This window comes from Helianthus annuus, chromosome 11 (assembly GCF_002127325.2).
Source record: "Helianthus annuus cultivar XRQ/B chromosome 11, HanXRQr2.0-SUNRISE, whole genome shotgun sequence".
Taxonomy (NCBI): Eukaryota; Viridiplantae; Streptophyta; class Magnoliopsida; order Asterales; family Asteraceae; genus Helianthus; species Helianthus annuus.
The window spans coordinates 118,417,116-118,436,323 of NC_035443.2; the positions used below are offsets into that span (position 1 = coordinate 118,417,116).

Sequence of the window (19,208 nt, forward strand, 5' to 3'; positions counted from 1 at the left end):
CATGTGCAAGTTGAACATGGTGGTGTGTCATCAAACACCACATATAAAATGAATCAGTCAAGGTGTATCTCTCTCTGTTGTCTCTCCTGCATGTAATGGCCTGACTTACTATCATATGAATAAAATGACCAAATGGATCTCTAAACCAAGGAGCACGACTATCTCTGTTAGTGAACATTATGTATGCCCACCACTGTGCGAATAGGCTAGATAGAGCGTGTTGTGAATATTGTATAGTTACGAGTTAGAAACAAACACATGAGACCTTAGAGAGGACGAGAGCACGTTCGTACAGATGAGACTCATCCGCATGGACAAGACACATCCTCACGGATGTGTTCATTCTCACCAAACTTCATGTATAAATAGGGTCATGTGTTCATTAGATGTTAAGTTTTGGACTTTAGAGGGGAAATTCTGGAGAGATTGCATGATGTTCTCTCCAGCTTGTAAATGATGTATACTCTTTCAGTATGTAATGAAACTGTAACGTCCATAATTTTTCCTTTAAATTTATTAAATGACAACATACTTTTCTAACAAAATTTGGGCATGACCCGTTTGTAAACGGGCGGTACCCTGTTTTTCATAATCAAATTTCATTCAAACTATACGCAAACATTCAAAAGACATGACATACACAACAAAAGATGACCTATTTTTAGTTTCGAAACCATTAAGTTTATGTACGCACTTACGACAACTTTTCAAAAGACAACCATGACCAAACTAGTTTTAAGTACAAAGCATAGACATAAGTAACTAGGTAATTTGACATTGACTTTATACAAAATGCGGAGCGCTTGACGGGCTTGAGGTGTGTTCGATCCGGGCAAAGCTTGATAGCTAGACATGAGATTTACCTACATGACCACAACATCAAAACTCATTAGAACAAAGTTTCCTTCTTTAACCCAAGAAATTAACTTACGGACTTGAAATAAACGTGACATTCACGACTTGTATTAAACTACATTCTTTCATACTTGTACGGTAGTGAGTTCCAACGGAACTTCATGCCACTCTTTCTAGTCTTACAATTTCATCATTCGACCCATTCAAGAGAAGGGTCCATTCATATATCTTAACCATGCTTGATTCAAATTAGCACAATTATGGATAAACACATATCTAAAGTAAAACCAAAATTGTACAAGTAGGGTACCTCGGTCTTGATCCCCTTGTTGCTTCACTTGACTCGAACTTTCTTCCTTAATGCCTACATATAACCATTCATTCTTTTAATTCATGTTTCATGCTCATTTACACATATCAATCGATAAAACATCATACAATTTACTCATACTTCATAAACATGTTCAATTCACACAAGGTTTATGGCTTATATGACTAGCATTTTCATTGAGGCATTTTGTCAAACACTTGATGTGCATGTTATCAACAAAGCACAAAGTACAAGTATTTATTGCATAACCCTACTTATTCACCTTCTAATCTAACAAGAATCAATCAAGTTCATGACTTTCTTTCATCCTACACCATTTTAACTAATCTAATTTCTCTATCACATTCAGATTATGTATCAATTCACTTCCATAAACATATCATTATAAATCATCATGTTCATCTTCTTCCTACAACAAGTGGGTATGAACCCTAATCATCCAAACAATCAAAATTATACAAATTCCTCAGTCTATTACGAATTCCTAACTCATAATTACACAAGATTTCCACATGATTTCATGATTGGGTTATAACCCACTTTCTACAAATCATCAAATCAGAATTTTCGACTTACCTTGTGTTGAACAAGCTTAGATAGTTAAAGATTGGAGCTCATGCATCAATTTAGGCCCTTAATTCCTTCTTAATCTTGTGATTTTCTGAATGTTAGGGTTTGTTCTTGGCTTCTCCCTCTGATCGATCCAACACAAACACACCAGTACGTGTGTTTTGTGTTTTCCCTTTTTTCCTTTATTTGTTTAATTAAAACTTTTATTCTTTTTAACAAGTTTAGTCCCTTCACTTTCTTAGTTTGTTTATTTATCATTCAACTTTTCTTCCTATCAAGTTACTAGTATAACTACTTAACTAGGTTAAATATAACTTGTCTAGACATTTCAAATAACATAAATAAATTGCATATTTTGGGGTGTTACAAGTCTACCCCCCTTAAAAGAGGTTTCGTCCCCGAAACCTTAATGCGTACCAAATAGTGTCGGGTAGAGCTTCCTCGTTTCATCCTCTAACTCCCATGTAAGATCCGATCCCTTCCGATGCTGCCATTGCACCAAGACTTGCTTCATAGTTTTGTTCCGAAGGTGCGTTACCTTGGAATCCTTGATAGCTATCGGCCTCTCGATATAATTCAATTTTTCATCCAGCTCAATATCGTCAAGGGGCACATATGCCGTCTCATCCGCTAGACACTTTCTCAATTGTGACACATGGAATGTGTCATGTATTCCATCCAAAGTTGACGGTAATTCCAACCGATATGCTACCTCCCCAACCCGGGCTACAATCTTGAAAGGTCCTATGTAGCGGGGACCTAGCTTTCCTCGCTTACGGAAGCGGATTATACCTTTCCATGGGGAAACCTTTAATAACACATAATCACCTATTTGAAATTCGATGGGTCGCCTCCTTTGATCTGCATAGGCCTTTTGTCGATCTTGAGCCGCTTTTAAACGGGCTCGCACAAGATCGATCTTCTCGTTAGTTTTAGCCACCACCTCGTTGGGTGCAATTTCTCTCTGTCCCACCTCTCCCCAACAAATTGGAGTTCTACACTTTCTTCCATACAACAATTCATATGGTGCCATTCGAATGCCGTTGTGGTAGCTATTGTTGTATGAAAATTCCACCAACGGCAAGTGGTCATCCCAGCTTCCCCCGAAGTCTATTACACATGCCCGCAGCATGTCGATAAGTGTTTGAATAGTCCGCTCGGACTGACCATCCGTTTGGGGGTGGTAAGCGGTACTGAAATGTAATTTTGTACCCATACTTTCATGAAAACCTTGCCAATATCGAGATGTGAATCGGGTATCTCGATCCGACACAATAGATACAGGAACTCCATGTCGTGATATTATCTCGTTAACATAGATCTCCACCATCTTTTCGGAAGAGAAAGCTTCCCGAATGGGTAAGAAATGCGCGCTCTTGGTGAGGCGATCTACGATCACCCATATAGCATCGTGACCTTTCCTTGTCTTAGGAAGCTTGGTCACTAGGTCCATCGTCAATTCTTCCCATTTCCATACCGGAATCTCTAACGGTTGCAACTTCCCATATGGTTTTTGATGTTCTGCCTTTACCTGCAGACATGTCAAACATTTGGCAACATACTTGACAATATCACGCTTCATGCCGGGCCACCAATAACTTTTCTTCAAGTCCAAATACATTTTTGTAGCTCCAGGATGAACCGAAAATCGGGATTTGTGAGCTTCTTCGAGTAATACACCCTTTGCTTCGCTAAACCGAGGTATCCAAATACGACCATACATGGTTTTAATTCCATCAGATCTTTCTTCGAATTTATCCACAAACCCCTTTGTTCTTTCCTTTTTAGAATCCATTCCGCTTAGTGACTTGATTTGGGCTTCTTTAACCATTTCGAGAAATCGAGGTGCAATTACCATCTTCATGGACTTTACTTGAATTGGAGGCGGGTAATCCTTTCGGCTCAGGGCATCGGCTACTACGTTAGCTTTACCCGGATGATAAAGGATCTCACAATCATAATCTTTAAGAAGTTCTAACCACCTTCGTTGCCTCATATTTAATTCCCTTTGCTCGAAAAAATATTTAAGGCTTTTGTGGTCAGAATAAATAACGCTTTTCGTACCGTAAAGATAGTGCCTCCATATCTTCAAAGCAAATACTACTGCAGCTAACTCCAAATCATGGGTTGGGTAATTACTTTCGTGTGTCTTCAATTGCCTAGAAGCATAGGCAATGACTCTACCCCTTTGCATTAAAGCACATCCCAACCCTTGGTGTGACGCATCCGTAAACACCACCAAGTCTTCCGTTCCATCTGGTAAGGTTAGTACCGGGGAACTCGACAACTTTTCTTTCAAGGTTTGAAACGCCCTTTCTTGATCTGCACCCCATGAAAACTTCTCATCCTTCTTGGTTAACTTGGTCAACGGCAAGGCCAATTTAGAAAAGTCTTGGATAACCTCCTATAATAGCCTGCTAAACCCAAAAAGCTTCTTACTTCACTTGGGTTCTTGGGAGGTACCCACTTCATAACGGCTTCCACCTTTGACGGGTCTACTAAGATACCATCCGCATTAATCACATGACCGAGAAATTGTACCTCTCTAAGCCAAAAAGCACACTTGGAGAATTTCGCGTACAATTTCTCCTTGCAAAGTACTTCAAGAACCTCACGTAAATGGCATGCATGTTCGGCTTTACTCCGGGAATAAACCAGGATGTCATCGATAAAAACTATAACGAATTTGTCTAACATGGGCCGACAAACTCGATTCATAAGATCCATGAATGCGGCAGGCGCGTTCGTTAATCCAAAGGACATTAATAAGAACTCATAATGCCCGTATCGCGTTCTAAAAGCCGTTTTCGCCACATCCTCCTCTCGCACTCTTAACTGATGGTACCCGGACCGCAAATCTATTTTTGAAAACCAACTTGCCCCTTGTAACTGATCGAAGAGATCATCGATTCGGGGCAATGGGTATCGGTTTTTCACTGTCAGCTTATTCAACTCTCGGTAATCGATGCACATGCGCATCGAACCATCTTTCTTTTTGACAAAAAGTACAGGCGCTCCCCATGGCGACACACTCGGGCGTATAAAACCCTTGTCGAGCAATTCTTGTATTTGTACCATTAACTCCCGTATTTCAGTTGGGGCCAACCTATAAGGGGCCTTGGCTACGGGTTTGGCATCAGGGTACAATTCAATCTTGAAATCCACTTCGCGTTCTGGTGGAAGCCCCGGTAAATCTTCGGAAAAACATCAAGAAACTCGTTCACGACTTCAACCTCTTCTATCTTAGGGGTATTCTGCTTAGTATCCACCACGTAAGTTAGAAATGCCTTGCTTCCATTTCGTACGTACTTGTATGCTTGGACTATAGAACAAAGCTTCGAGTTGATATTCCTTTCCCCTTGTATGCTTACTCGTTTTCCTTCCGATGTTAACACATGAATTACCTTCTTCTCACATTGAATTTCGGCCTGATGTTTAGCTAGCCAATCCATGCCAACTATAACCTTAAATTCCCCCAATATCATGGGAATAAGGTCAATGGCAAACTTCTCGTCTTCAATGATTATTTCACAATCTCTACAAACTTCGTGCAACAAATAACTCTTACTATCGGCTATTTCTACTTCTAATGGTACATGCAGTCTTTCGATTTTAAAGGAGGGGTGTGACACTAATTCACTTGATACAAACGATCTACTGGCACCGGTATCAAATAACATGTACGTAGGCATCGAGTTCAATGAGAATATACCTGATACAACATTCGGGTGGTCCTTCGCTTCCTTGGTTGTGATCTGAAACATCTTCCCCTTAGCTCTTGGGGCTTCCTCCTTTCTTGCTTCCTTATCGGTTTTCTGTTGAAGCTTGGGACACTCAGCCTTAATATGACCCGGTTGGAAACAGTTGTAACACGTTCTTGAAGGATTAGGACACCTATAGTATGGGTGTCCCTCTTGACCACAATTGTAACAGCCCTTCTTCCCTTTCAAACACTCCCCCATGTGTAACTTTCCACACGTTTTGCATTTCGGAACACTACCCTTCGCCTTATCCTTCTTGCTTTGATCTTGAAATTTTGGTTTCTTTGAAGGGCTCGAGCTGGAAACATTTTCAGATACTCTCTTTTCGCCTCTTTCTGCTTGTCTTCTTATTTCAATCTCCCTATCTCGGGCCAAGTCAATGAGCTCATTCAAAGTTTCACATTTAGCGGGAATTATGAACTCCCGATATTCAGCCTTCAACATACCGTAATAACGGTTTATCTTCATTCTTTCCGTTCCTGCTATATCTTTACAGAACTTCAGCTTGTCAAGGAACACGTTGGTGATTTCATCAATGGTTTCATCTTTCTGACGAAGATGTAAGAAATCTTCTTGGATCTTGTCAATGGCAGATTGCGGACTGTGGTACTTTAGAAAAGGTTCCTTGAACTCTTGCCATGTCAAGACTTGAACTTTTTCTTCCCCAATCTCTTTACTATAAACATCCCACCAATCTTTAGCTCGGAGTTGTAGCAAACCGGTGGCGAACATCACTTGATCCTCCTTCTCACAATGACTCCATATGAACACCGCTTCAGTACTTGCAATCCACCTTTGGCACGCTATAGGATCAATTTCTCCTTTGAACGGTAACGGGTTGCACGCCATAAATTCTTTGTATGTGCATTTGCGAGTTCCTTTCTTTCCTTGCACTTCGCTAATCATTCCCTTCAACTCTTCCATCTTACCCGCCATCATTGTTTCTACCACTTCCAGCACATGACCTTCTACTTCTTGGGCTAAATGAGGAATACTTGCTTGCATTGCCCTTCCAATCTCTTCCGAGATCATAATTTTCAGTCGCTCTTGTTGCGTGGCTTCATCCTCATTCGTATCCGTCATCTACACATAAACATCGTTCTTTATTTCAAGCATTCAATCATCCTTTCCATCATATAATCATTCTAATAGTACATAGCTTCCTTTGAAAGTTAACATTCATGCATTCTATCATTCTTTAGAGTCTTATTATAGCGTTTGCAATACTTCACGTATGATAGAAAACATTAAGCAGAACATCGCAATTGAAAAAGGCTGAAAACAGTCTCCGCCGTAAATTACGGTGTCACCGTAATTTACGGTGGCATTATTTCTTTTACGGTGTAAGGCTACTGCCTTACGGCAGAAGAATTTCGTCCCAGTGTCTACCGTAAGTTACGGTGTCACCGTAACTTACGGTGACGCCCAGCATACTTCGATGAATTTCTTATTTTGCAGCCATCTGTTCAACCCGTTTTAACCCGTACCAGTCCGTTTCGTCCCAAACTTTTACACATCATCCCGTGATGATTTTCCTTACATTCCCTAACCAACTCATTCATAATACAAAATCAACTTTAAAGGTACTTACTTGCTTCGCGCCGCGGGCCGAACACACTCTTCACATGAGCTTCCGGTTTGAGTTCAAGCATTTGATGCTTGGATCCCTCAAACCTACGCTCTGATACCAACTTGTAACGTCCATAATTTTTCCTTTAAATTTATTAAATGACAACATACTTTTCTAACAAAATTTGGGCATGACCCATTTGTAAACGGGCGGTACCCTGTTTTTCATAATCAAATTTCATTCAAACTATACGCAAACATTCAAAAGACATGACATACACAACAAAAGATGACCTATTTTTAGTTTCGAAACCATTAAGTTTATGTACGCACTTACGACAACTTTTCAAAAGACAACCATGACCAAACTAGTTTTAAGTACAAAGCATAGATATAAGTAACTAGGTAATTTGACATTGACTTTATACAAAATGCGGAGCGCTTGACGGGCTTGAGGTGTGTTCGATCCGGGCAAAGCTTGATAGCTAGACATGAGATTTACCTACATGACCACAACATCAAAACTCATTAGAACAAAGTTTCCTTCTTTAACCCAAGAAATTAACTTACGGACTTGAAATAAACGTGACATTCACGACTTGTATTAAACTACATTCTTTCATACTTGTACGGTAGTGAGTTCCAACGGAACTTCATGCCACTCTTTCTAGTCTTACAATTTCATCATTCGACCCATTCAAGAGAAGGGTCCATTCATATATCTTAACCATGCTTGATTCAAATTAGCACAATTATGGATAAACACATATCTAAAGTAAAACCAAAATTGTACAAGTAGGGTACCTCGGTCTTGATCCCCTTGTTGCTTCACTTGACTCGAACTTTCTTCCTTAATGCCTACATATAACCATTCATTCTTTTAATTCATGTTTCATGCTCATTTACACATATCAATCGATAAAACATCATACAATTTACTCATACTTCATAAACATGTTCAGTTCACACAAGGTTTATGGCTTATATGACTAGCATTTTCATTGAGGCATTTTGTCAAACACTTGATGTGCATGTTATCAACAAAGCACAAAGTACAAGTATTTATTGCATAACCCTACTTATTCACCTTCTAATCTAACAAGAATCAATCAAGTTCATGACTTTCTTTCATCCTACACCATTTTAACTAATCTAATTTCTCTATCACATTCAGATTATGTATCAATTCACTTCCATAAACATATCATTATAAATCATCATGTTCATCTTCTTCCTACAACAAGTGGGTATGAACCCTAATCATCCAAACAATCAAAATTATACAAATTCCTCAGTCTATTACGAATTCCTAACTCATAATTACACAAGATTTCCACATGATTTCATGATTGGGTTATAACCCACTTTCTACAAATCATCAAATCAGAATTTTCGACTTACCTTGTGTTGAACAAGCTTAGATAGTTAAAGATTGGAGCTCATGCATCAATTTAGGCCCTTAATTCCTTCTTAATCTTGTGATTTTCTGAAAGTTAGGGTTTGTTCTTGGCTTCTCCCTCTGATCGATCCAACACAAACACACCAGTACGTGTGTTTTGTGTTTTCCCTTTTTTCCTTTATTTGTTTAATTAAAACTTTTATTCTTTTTAACAAGTTTAGTCCCTTCACTTTCTTAGTTTGTTTATTTATCATTCAACTTTTCTTCCTATCAAGTTACTAGTATAACTACTTAACTAGGTTAAATATAACTTGTCTAGACATTTCAAATAACATAAATAAATTGCATATTTTGGGGTGTTACAGAAACCTTCTACTTATGACTATTATGATGAGATTTCCACTGAATTAGTTCTATCCTATCCAAACTTCCGTCTAAACCTACCGGATCCGGAATTTTCAATTGGTATCAGAGCTATGGTACTGATTCAATCTATCTAACAGTTGATTGAATCACCTATACTCATGATTTATGAACTTTTAGGGGTTTTAGACGTAAAACATCAAATAACGGACAATCCACGGACCAAAAGTAAAATTGATACCATAGGATTGTTTAATAATGAATTTTGACCTAGTCTATGAATGAATCATCATAAAAGTCGAAGAAATAAAGATTTTAGATCGAAAAGGTGAACAACGATGTTTCGAATGGACGAGATACTTTCATGCGCAGGAGTGTCACATTTGTGCGAAGGAATCATTCATCTGCACGAATGAAGCTTGATCCGTTTGATAAATCATGTTCATCCGCACGAACCAACCTTCATCCACACAGATAAGCATTCATCCACGCGAACCAGACCTCATCCGTACGAACCAGCCTATTTCGTTCTAAAAATCATTTCATCTGCACGAAGGAGACATTCGCACGAATGAACCTTTCTCATCTGTGCGAATGTGTCAAAAACATTTTTTTGATCGTGGTGATGATATGAGTGTCCGAAAAAAATTTGGTGATTGAATTTTTTTTCGAGATTTTAACGTCAAATACGAGTTTAGTGTGCATGTCACCTTCTGCTGGTTTCTTGATGCATTCTTCATATGCCTTTAATCTCCCGATAACTTCTTGAAATTACATAGTTTTAAGATTATCAAATTGTTTAAATGCAACAACAATCTGAATGTACTCTTCTAGTACGGAGCTGAATAGTTTCCGAACTAATCTATTGTTATCAATTGTAGATCCAAGGTTGTTGGCTTGCGAGACAAGTTTGCTAATTTTGCCAGTAAAATTATCTAGTGATTCAAAATCTTTCATCTTTAGAGCTTCAAATTCTGATTAAAGAGTTTGCATTCTTGCTTCTTTAACTCTGTCTGCTCCTATATATCTTGCTTTCAAATCTTCCCAAATATCTTTAAAACTTGTATGATGGGCAATTTGAAATAATAGTTCTTCTGACATGGCTTTATAGAGATAAACAACAATCATTTTCTTTGTATCAACTTCTCATGTCGATACGATTCTTTCCCATATTCCATGTACATTGAAAATTGCTTTATTTTTTACTGCCCAAATATTGTAATTCATGGAACTTAGAATTTAGCATTGGAGCATCATCGTAGTTCCTTCTTCTTTTAAAATGTCATCCTTCTTAGTCATTGTTCATGTCTTATGTTTCTTCCTTCCAATATTGGTAATTAAACTTCGACTATCTTTCTAACTTCAATGGTATCGGATCGAATTTGATATCAACATTGCTAGTTTCGGATCAAATCAATGTCAACCTTATCTGAGATTAATGTGATATCAGCCTACCTTGATTGACTTCAGATCAAATTTATTGTAACACCTCGACCATGTAAAAAACAACCCGCGACGGAAATGTCGGGGAGTCACGTTACAAATTATTCATAACACGTGGTACTAAAGTTTCATTATATTGATTATATTGTTTTACAAACACAAAGGAGTATAAGTAATTGTTTTTAAATTTAAAAGTAATCTAAGGCCAAAATCCGTTCCTATTGTAACATCCAGACTGCGTAAAACAACAAACCGCGGCGGAAACGTCGGGGAGTCATAAAGTTTTGTATTATTGAAATGTTTAATTACATTGTCTTGAAATAATAACAAACTAAACACAACAATTGTCTTTATGTTTTAAGATAACTAAGGCCCGTGTCCGTCCTATGTGTAGCATGCTCAAAATCATCAAACATTAGCTCCTGAAACATATGTGAAAATAAACGTCAACATAAAAATGCCTGTGAGTAACATAGGTTTTGTGATGACGACTCATGGCTTTGAATGTTAAAAGAAATGTTTAAACTATTCCAAAAGTAGCCATGAATCTATAATAAAAGTGTTTCTTTGTGAAATCATATGAAAACTCATTTGATTTAGAAGAAATGATGAATGGTTAACTTAATTACCAAATATGTCTTTGAAATAACCAAACAAAATGTTATGTTTGTATAAATTAAAATATGTCATGTCTTGTATAAACCAACAAATGTCTTGTATGGTATAAACCACAAATGTCTTGTATGGTAAACAAAAGGTCTTGTTTAAACCATAAGATAATGTCTTGTATAAACAACCAAAATGTCTTGTCTTGTCTTGTCTTGTATAATCAAAAAGTTTTGTCTTATAAAACAATTGCTTTTATTATGTAAACATATATATAGATTCTTGGCGAATACATTCAAGCCTTGTCGACTGTCGAATAAAACCTTATAAAGACAATGGTTTATCAAAAATGTCATCGGATTATGTCATTCCCTAAGGTCACTTTCAAACAAATCTAGGAAGCGGGAATGAGGTTGTTAATCCTATGGTACCATAACATACTACCGGTCGGCGTGATCATTGTTAATGAATGTATCATTGTCGAGTTCAACGCACCAACAGGGGCGGAACTATAGGGGGGGTCAGGAGGGTCCGCTGACCCTCCGGCCGCCGGCCGTCCATGAAAGTTTTGATTCTTCATCCTGTGGCTTTTTGTTTTCTTGACCCCCTAAGATTGTTAGTTGACCAGTAACTCAGTAAGTGCAGCGAAAATGAAGAAAATTGTTAAAAGTAGTCACCAGAATCTGATTCCGACGAAAAATTTACTAGGGGAGGGAAAATTTAATGTTCTGAAGAAGATGATGTACATAGGGGTGTTTTTGTAATTTAATCATGTTAAAAATAGTCAACATCTATTTATTAGTCAACCTCATTGTACGGTGCTTTCTTCTTTATAAATGGTTTAATTCTTTTTCTTTTGGATATTAAATAGGGTAATAGTTAATAATAATAATAATAATATTTTTTTGTTTGTGTGTTTGATTTGATTTAGTACAATGTAAGCATGTCGTGTAATGTTTTGAAACCATGTATAATGTCTTTGAAACCATGTACTAGGTATATTAGGTAAATATACCATGTATAATATCTTTAAAACCGTGTACTAGGTATATTATGTATATATACCATGTATAATGTCTTAGAAACCATGTACTAGGTATATTAGGTAAATATACCATGTATAATGTCTTTGAAACCATGTACTAGGTATATTAGGTAAATATACCATGTATAATGTCTTTGAAATCATGTACTATACATACTAGGTAATTAAACGATGTATAATGTCATGAAAACATGAAAGTAGTGATAGGCACATATGAATCACCCCAAAACATTTGAAAAAAGTAAAAGAGTGGACTGTGTACTCACTTGGGATTGCGTATATGTCTTGTCAATGTTCAAACAAAGCTCAAAAGGTCAATTGTTTCCTAGTATGTCGGATATCTATGTGTTAGTGCAATAAGAAACTTTAATCGGAGGATTGGATAGAATGAATTCTATAAACCAAATGAGGGAAGGATCTCGTATAATATGGTTTAATAAGCTTAACATTCTGATTAGAAAGGGTTCCTAAGTGCTTTAACCCGTTATGACTCGTTAAAGTGGTTTACGCCACTTTAACGGGTCGTAAGCGTAATTATGTGTTCGGATGGTTAAACAAGTCCTATGATGAGTCATATATGTCAAAACAAGTTTGATTATGTTATAACATCAATTTAGATGTCAAATCTTTGGTCTTATATGATTAAAACCATTTTATGCGCCAAATGGGCGTTTTCGGCATTATAAAAGTATATAAAATCGAATCATCATATAACTAACCAAACTATATGACCATAAGGTATAAACTTAGAGGATTATTCCCTATATTATAATTGTCATAAAAATGCGTTTGGTCGAATCCTAAGATTGACCAAACGTGTTAGATTTGAAAGTCAAAGCGATAGTCAAACCGCTTGACATACAACTAAATAAAAAGCACTAAACTAGAAATGACGAGTTAGACATGTTTGAACATGTCTAATAATGATATAAAACGGATTTGGTGTTCACACTTTAGTTTTAATACCCAAAAATGTTTTCATCGTAAAATGCACTTTTGCGCATTTTGACATTTAACTCATAAAACTTTGACTTGTCACTTCGCCTAAGAAATGTGGTAATCAGAAGGTGCAATCGCAAGGGATTAATACCTTCCTGATTACGATCACGTTGTGAATTTTAATTGAACTTTGACTTGAGCAAAAATGGTTAGAACCGAAAATCAAACAGAAAGTCAAACTTTTTGACTTTTGGCTCAAAATAGCCAAAAAAAGAAAGAACTAGGAAGAGCACTTACTTGTGTTGAAGAACACTTTCAGAACTCAAGATAGGAGGCTTCCAATCAGCTGGAAACAAGCTCCAAGAGAGGGAGAAAGAATTTTTGAAATGAGCAAGTTGAAATGGTGGATGAACAAGGTTATTTATATTGACCAAATGATCACCAAATCAAGCCAAGTGTTCCATGAGTCATCAAGGACTGATTACTGTCATCCCAGGTGTCCAAAGGAACTGAAATGGTGGCAAAATCGCGACTTGGAGGCCAAGAAATGCAGAAGAACAACTAGCTGCCAGTTTTCTGTTGCTGACAGCTCCATACGGACTGTATGGAGTCTTTTGCTTACGGTCCGTAAGCCTCTTGAAGATCAGAATTTTTGGTTTTTGGCAGATTTGGCCCCTGGATTTGTATTGTTGCATTTTGTCATTTTTAACCCCTTTTAACCTAGTATTTAGGTTATATACAGGTGTTAAGGCATGTGTAACTCAGATTTTGGTGCAGAAATGTCGTGGATATTGTTTCGTTCGATCATATAGTTGTGTGTTTCGTAAATAAAATATAACATTTTATTGAACACGAAAATGATCGAAATTGTGTAACGATTGAAAATATGCATTTCGTAAATAAAATACAAGGTTTTATTGAATATGAAAATGTTCGGAATTGTACAACGATTGAAAAAGTGCAAATGTCACATATGTGAAGCATGCTTGAAATATCCTCGTGTATCAATACCTGAAACATATATGAAAATAGATGGTCAACAATAAAGTTGGTGAGTGACATAGGTTTTGTGGCCAAGTATTTGGCGAAAGTTTTGTTATTGCAATACATTGTCCAACTGCACGAGTTGTTGCGTGAAAATAGATTTTTGTAGCCAAGTATATGGCGAAAAGTTTAGTATTGCAATACATTGTGTTAGATAGTTAAAGTTTGTGACAAAAGTGTAATGTGGATGGAAATATGTATAATACCAAGCAATTTGTGTTAACAAAAATTGTGCATTATACTTTGTTTCATCACACAAGTTTGCATATAAACACTTAGCATAGAAATCAACCAAAAGCTTGTGAAAGCACTTTTAGAAATCCAATCAAGGATTTTGAAAAGTATTTTTGAGTATCCAACATGGATCTAACTTGTGATTTGTACTTCGATTCACCACACAAGATTTGCACGTAAACACTTAGCCTAGATACTAACCAAGAACTTGTGAAAGTACTTTTTAGACATCCAATCAAGGATTTAGAATAATACTTTGAATATCCAATAACGATCTAACTATTTGTATAGAAAGATCCAACAAGGATTTGGGATTTGTACACACAAAGAGAACTTAGTATTTACATATGCCATACGTAGTATTTGAGAAAAAAATGGTTAGCACATATTAATCACCCCAAAACGATTTGAAAACGTAAAACTGGGGACTATGTACTCACTTCGGTTGTCCATGATGTGTTTACACGTACTTTGCAAAGCTCAAGTGTTTCCTAGAAATAAGGATTTTTTCGTTAAAGTTTTGTTGCGTTGATATTTGTGGATGAAATGGGTTATGGAAACATTGTAGATTTTAGAAGATAAGAATTTTGACAGGATTTTGTGTTGTCTTTGTAAAATATATTCAAATAGTAAACGTTGTCGAAAATTATAAAAAAATTCCAATCTACTAAATCAAAGTATGCTCTCCAACTTTTATCTAGAAAGTTTTCCTGTTTGGAACCCAGAATATGGTCAAAACTATTGATCTTTACAGATCATTCAGTTTTGACCTTCGGTTTAATTTTAGATATTTGGAGGGTCCAAACATAAGAGTTTGTAGATGTATTAAACATCGTTGAAATTGTATTTCGATGAACTTAAAAATGTAAGAGTTTACTTTGTTTGGTTAAGTTTTGACTAAGTTATGCTTGGTTAAAGTGAAAACACAGAATCTGTCCAAAACAGAAAGTTTTCGTTGGTAACTTCTTAAATGTATAAAATACGGATTTTGATGGAAGAATGGATAGAATGTCGTTTATAACCATATGAGCAAGGGATCTCATGTAATATGGTTGGTTAAACCCTGACATTCTGATTTGGAAGTGTTTTTGAAAAGTTTTGACCCTTTATAACTAGTTTGCTCTAATTAACTAGTCATACGCGTAAACACGGGCCCAGATGGTCGAAATGGGTTTATGATGAGCCCGACATGTAAAAACAAGTTTTATGATGTCATATGATCAGTCTTGAAGTTAGAATATAGATCATATACGTTTTAGAAACCATTTTATGCCAAAGGGGCATTTTTGACAGTTTTAGACATAAATAGTTGACTCGTCAATTGACCCACCAAACGAAATGACCATAAGGTATAATCTTAGAGGATTATTCCGTATATTATTATGGTCATATGGCTTGATTGGGTCCTAAAGTTGACCAAACTAGAAATAATGAGCTAGAGATGATAAAACATGTCTTTTAATGTTATATAAAATGATTTGGTGTAAAAACTTTTTGTTTTAATACTTAAAAGTTCATTCATCGTAAAATGCAATTTCTGCGGTTTCGACTTTTATTTAAAATATGTTTGACTCATCGTTTCGCCAACTAAACTTAATGATGAGAGGGTGTAATCGCAAGGGATTAACAACTTCATCGTTACGATCACGTAGCAAAGTTCAATTTTGAACTTTGACTTGACCGAAATTGTTAGAGCTAAAGGTCAAAGTAAAAGTCAATTTGCTTGAATTTTGGCTAATAACTAGCTAATAACATGAAATAGACTAGGAGAAATAGTTACTAGTGTTTGGATGAAAAGATTAGAACTAGAAAAAGAGGCTTTAAGTCCAGAAGCAAGCTCGAAAGAATGTTTTAAGAAGTGAAGAATGAAAGGTGTGAATAAACTCAAGAACAAGGAGCCTATTTATAACAATGGAGGATCAAGGAGGTGTTGCCAAGTGTGTTTTGATGTTGCTTAGTGTCCTAACATGTGTCACAACTAGATTGAAGATGACAAAATTCGTGCAAGGTGTCACAAGTTGAAGAAAGGTGTCAGAACTTGGTGAACGAGCAAAAATTTTGCATCTGGGCACCCATACGAACCGCAAGGCTTAGGTCTTACGGTCCGCAAGGCCTTCTAACAATTTGTTTTGACAATTTTGGCCTCTTGACTTGTATTATCAGTTGTTTGTCATTTTTAAACTTTCTAGCTTGTTATTTAAGCTATGTGAAGGGTATCAAGGCATGTTTAACTTGGATTTTGTTCCGTAAGTGTTGTGAATATTGTTTTGGTTGAACGTATGATACTGAATCAGGTAAACAAAATATAAAATTTTATTGAACATGAAAATGATCGAAAGTTTACAATTTTTGAAATCTTGCCATGGTTACATTTATCTTCTTCCTCTGACTATGACTAACTTGATATCAACTTAAGTAGTATCAGATCAAGTTAAGCGTAACGAATCAAAACCTATCTTCTTATCACAACAATAAACGGGCTCCTCAGTTCTATACTCATGAGGAAATCAAAATTACTCATGAAGGATACAAATTACGCATGGTAAGTTTCATAATTACGCATGAGATACAAATTATGCATGGATACAAATTATTTATGAGTAAATTATATAATTACGCACATTATGTTAATTATTATGCACAAGATACAAATTACTCATGAGTCAATCGTACAATTACGCACGTTATTTTGAATATAATTATGCATGGTTATAATTACACATGTTATACGAAAATAATTGTGCAACCTATTAAATCTTTTTAATAGTTTCTACGTTAACAACCCTTTATATTTAAACCTTATACTATACACAGACATACATTCACAAACATGGAAAATAACCTTCAAAATTTAGTTTGTCATAGTTCTGAAAATAAAAGTAAAAAAGAAACTATTATACAGGGTGACTTTGAATTAAGTCGAACTTATTTAGATTCAAGTTTCAAATACGAATCGAATTTTGATCTGGGCATAAAAGTCAAATACAAATTCGAATCAAATAAATCAAATTTTGGTAAATATAAAATAAAAAAATGAACTATTTTGATTAGATCAATTAAAAAATTCCTTACTCGATTCATTGTTGACCCTTGTATCCTGGGGAACTGGAAACTGTAATTGTTAAAATACTATACGTATATTTGATGGTCGTTTGTGTTCGTATGATTCCAACAGCTTATTATAGTTTACATATTTATTGGTTTTTATTTGCATGTATGCAACTTTATGAAATGAGGAATATTCAGATGAAAAAAGATCAAAGTAAGTCTAATGAAGAAGCTAGCATATATTAGTAATTCATTGTTTTGGTGCAATCTTCTTGTTTTGAAGGAGTAAAAAGGCCCAAAAAACATGCCCAGTCAGTTACACATCTAAAAAACACAATGTGCAAAACACCCATTCTTCAAAAACACCAATTTCCTCTTCATCATTAAGTACTAAAAACGGCAATAAAACGTTTCACATCACCCACAAAAATGGGGTCGGACGCTCTTATAAAAATGGGAATTGGAACTTGGAAACAAAAATATAATTACCAAAGAATAAATTACGTTTTTGGCCACTATGGTTATATCACTTTTACTATATTAGCTTAAAATAAGAATTTTTAACATATCTGCCCTCATGGTCTCTATAACTAACCATTTTGGCCCCTAAATCTAACAATTTTGGCCCCTGTGGTCTCTATAACTAACCGTTTTGGCCCCCATCATCTCTAGACTTAGGGGCCAAAATGGTTAGTTATAGAGACCATGGGGTAGATATATTAAAAAATCTTATTTTGGACTAATATAGTAAAAGTGATATAACCACATACGTAAAAACGTAATTACTCATTATAAATGAATAATGGTGACTGAAGATAAAAGTATTCAGTACCACTCTTTATTTAAAAGTAGAGCATATATCTTCTGAACTTTTTATGAAAACCAAAGTTCAGAAATGCCATACTTGGAATATATCAGCTACATCTCCGGCCCGCCTGCACTTTCCTTATTTTTTCTGTATGATTCTAACGCAAGCTTTCATACCCGTTTTGTATACATCAAATGAATCTGGAAGGATCCAAACTATTTAATATTTTAGCCCTCCTTTCGCTTTGGAAGATTCATACATACATACATACATATATATATATATATACACACAAACACGTGCAAGTTTTTAATAGATCATAATTACATTCATCTGAAGCATAGCCATGTGTTTTCAAGAAACACATGTTGATAGAATAAATAAGCTACATTCAGTCTAAAATTGTAATAATAATCATAGTAACCTAACAAGCCAATCTTGCTTAGTAGAAGCTGAAGCTAATAAAAAGATATTTTTAATACTAGTAAGAATTAATCATCTAGCTGACCACTGCTCATCAGGCTGGAGCCAACCTTATTTCCTTAGATAAATTGTACACCCGAGTTCATTTAAGATAGTGACTGATATGGTTTCAGCAGTGGAATGAGCGAGCCGCTTAGGTGGAGGGACATGACCTCGTTGGTGGACCCGACAAGCTTGCCACCTATGAACACAGCCGGCACAGTGTTACACCCTTGTTTAGGAAGTGACTTCTCCATCTCCCTTCCTTCAGGATGTTGGTCGATTTCATAAACTATAGGGTTCACCCTAAGTTCTTGGAAGAGAATGGTGACAGCATAACACAAGCAACATGTGCTCTTGGTGAAAATCACAACTCCATTTTGTGATGTCAATGCTTGTATCTTCTCCATCTCAAAGGATCAAAATCTAAATTAGATTGCGATCCGGTGATTTGGATTTTCTTATAGGAAGAGGGGGGTGAGATTTGCTTGAAGTTTGAGGTTTTCATGCCACTCCTATTTATAAAAATATCAGCAAAGCTGGACATCTTTTCTCCAAACAAGAAATTCCAAAGAAGAGATGCTTGAAAACTACTAAAGGTATCTTTAGAAAGACAGATACCGTTTCAAGGAACAAGTTGAACACATATATTCTTCTTGAACTTGCATTAGTTCATACATAGAAAAAAACATAGATTTCATGTATACTTTGATCATTAAGTTAGTTTAGTT

At 35.9% G+C, this 19,208-nt stretch overlaps 2 protein-coding genes across 2 annotated transcripts; both read right to left on the reverse strand.

The window, feature by feature from the left end:
* Positions 1–4,878: 4,878 nt before the first annotated feature.
* Positions 4,879–6,600, reverse strand: LOC110887873. The gene has a single exon (XM_022135437.1). It carries the CDS (start codon positions 6,598–6,600, stop codon positions 4,879–4,881), a length of 1,722 nt encoding a protein of 573 aa, XP_021991129.1.
* An 11,711-nt stretch (positions 6,601–18,311) lies between these two features.
* Positions 18,312–18,968, reverse strand: LOC110889771 (glutaredoxin-C13). The gene has a single exon (XM_022137334.2). The coding sequence runs from the start codon at positions 18,885–18,887 to the stop codon at positions 18,585–18,587; it is 303 nt and encodes a 100-aa protein (XP_021993026.1). The 5' UTR covers positions 18,888–18,968; the 3' UTR covers positions 18,312–18,584.
* Between the last annotated feature and the right edge of the window lie 240 nt (positions 18,969–19,208).

Bases quoted from the DNA above. Each gene is read 5' to 3' on its own strand.
- LOC110887873 (XM_022135437.1), bottom strand. From the start codon at position 6,600: ATGACGGATACGAATGAGGATGAAGCCACGCAACAAGAGCGACTGAAA.
- LOC110889771 (XM_022137334.2), bottom strand. From the start codon at position 18,887: ATGGAGAAGATACAAGCATTGACATCACAAAATGGAGTTGTGATTTTC.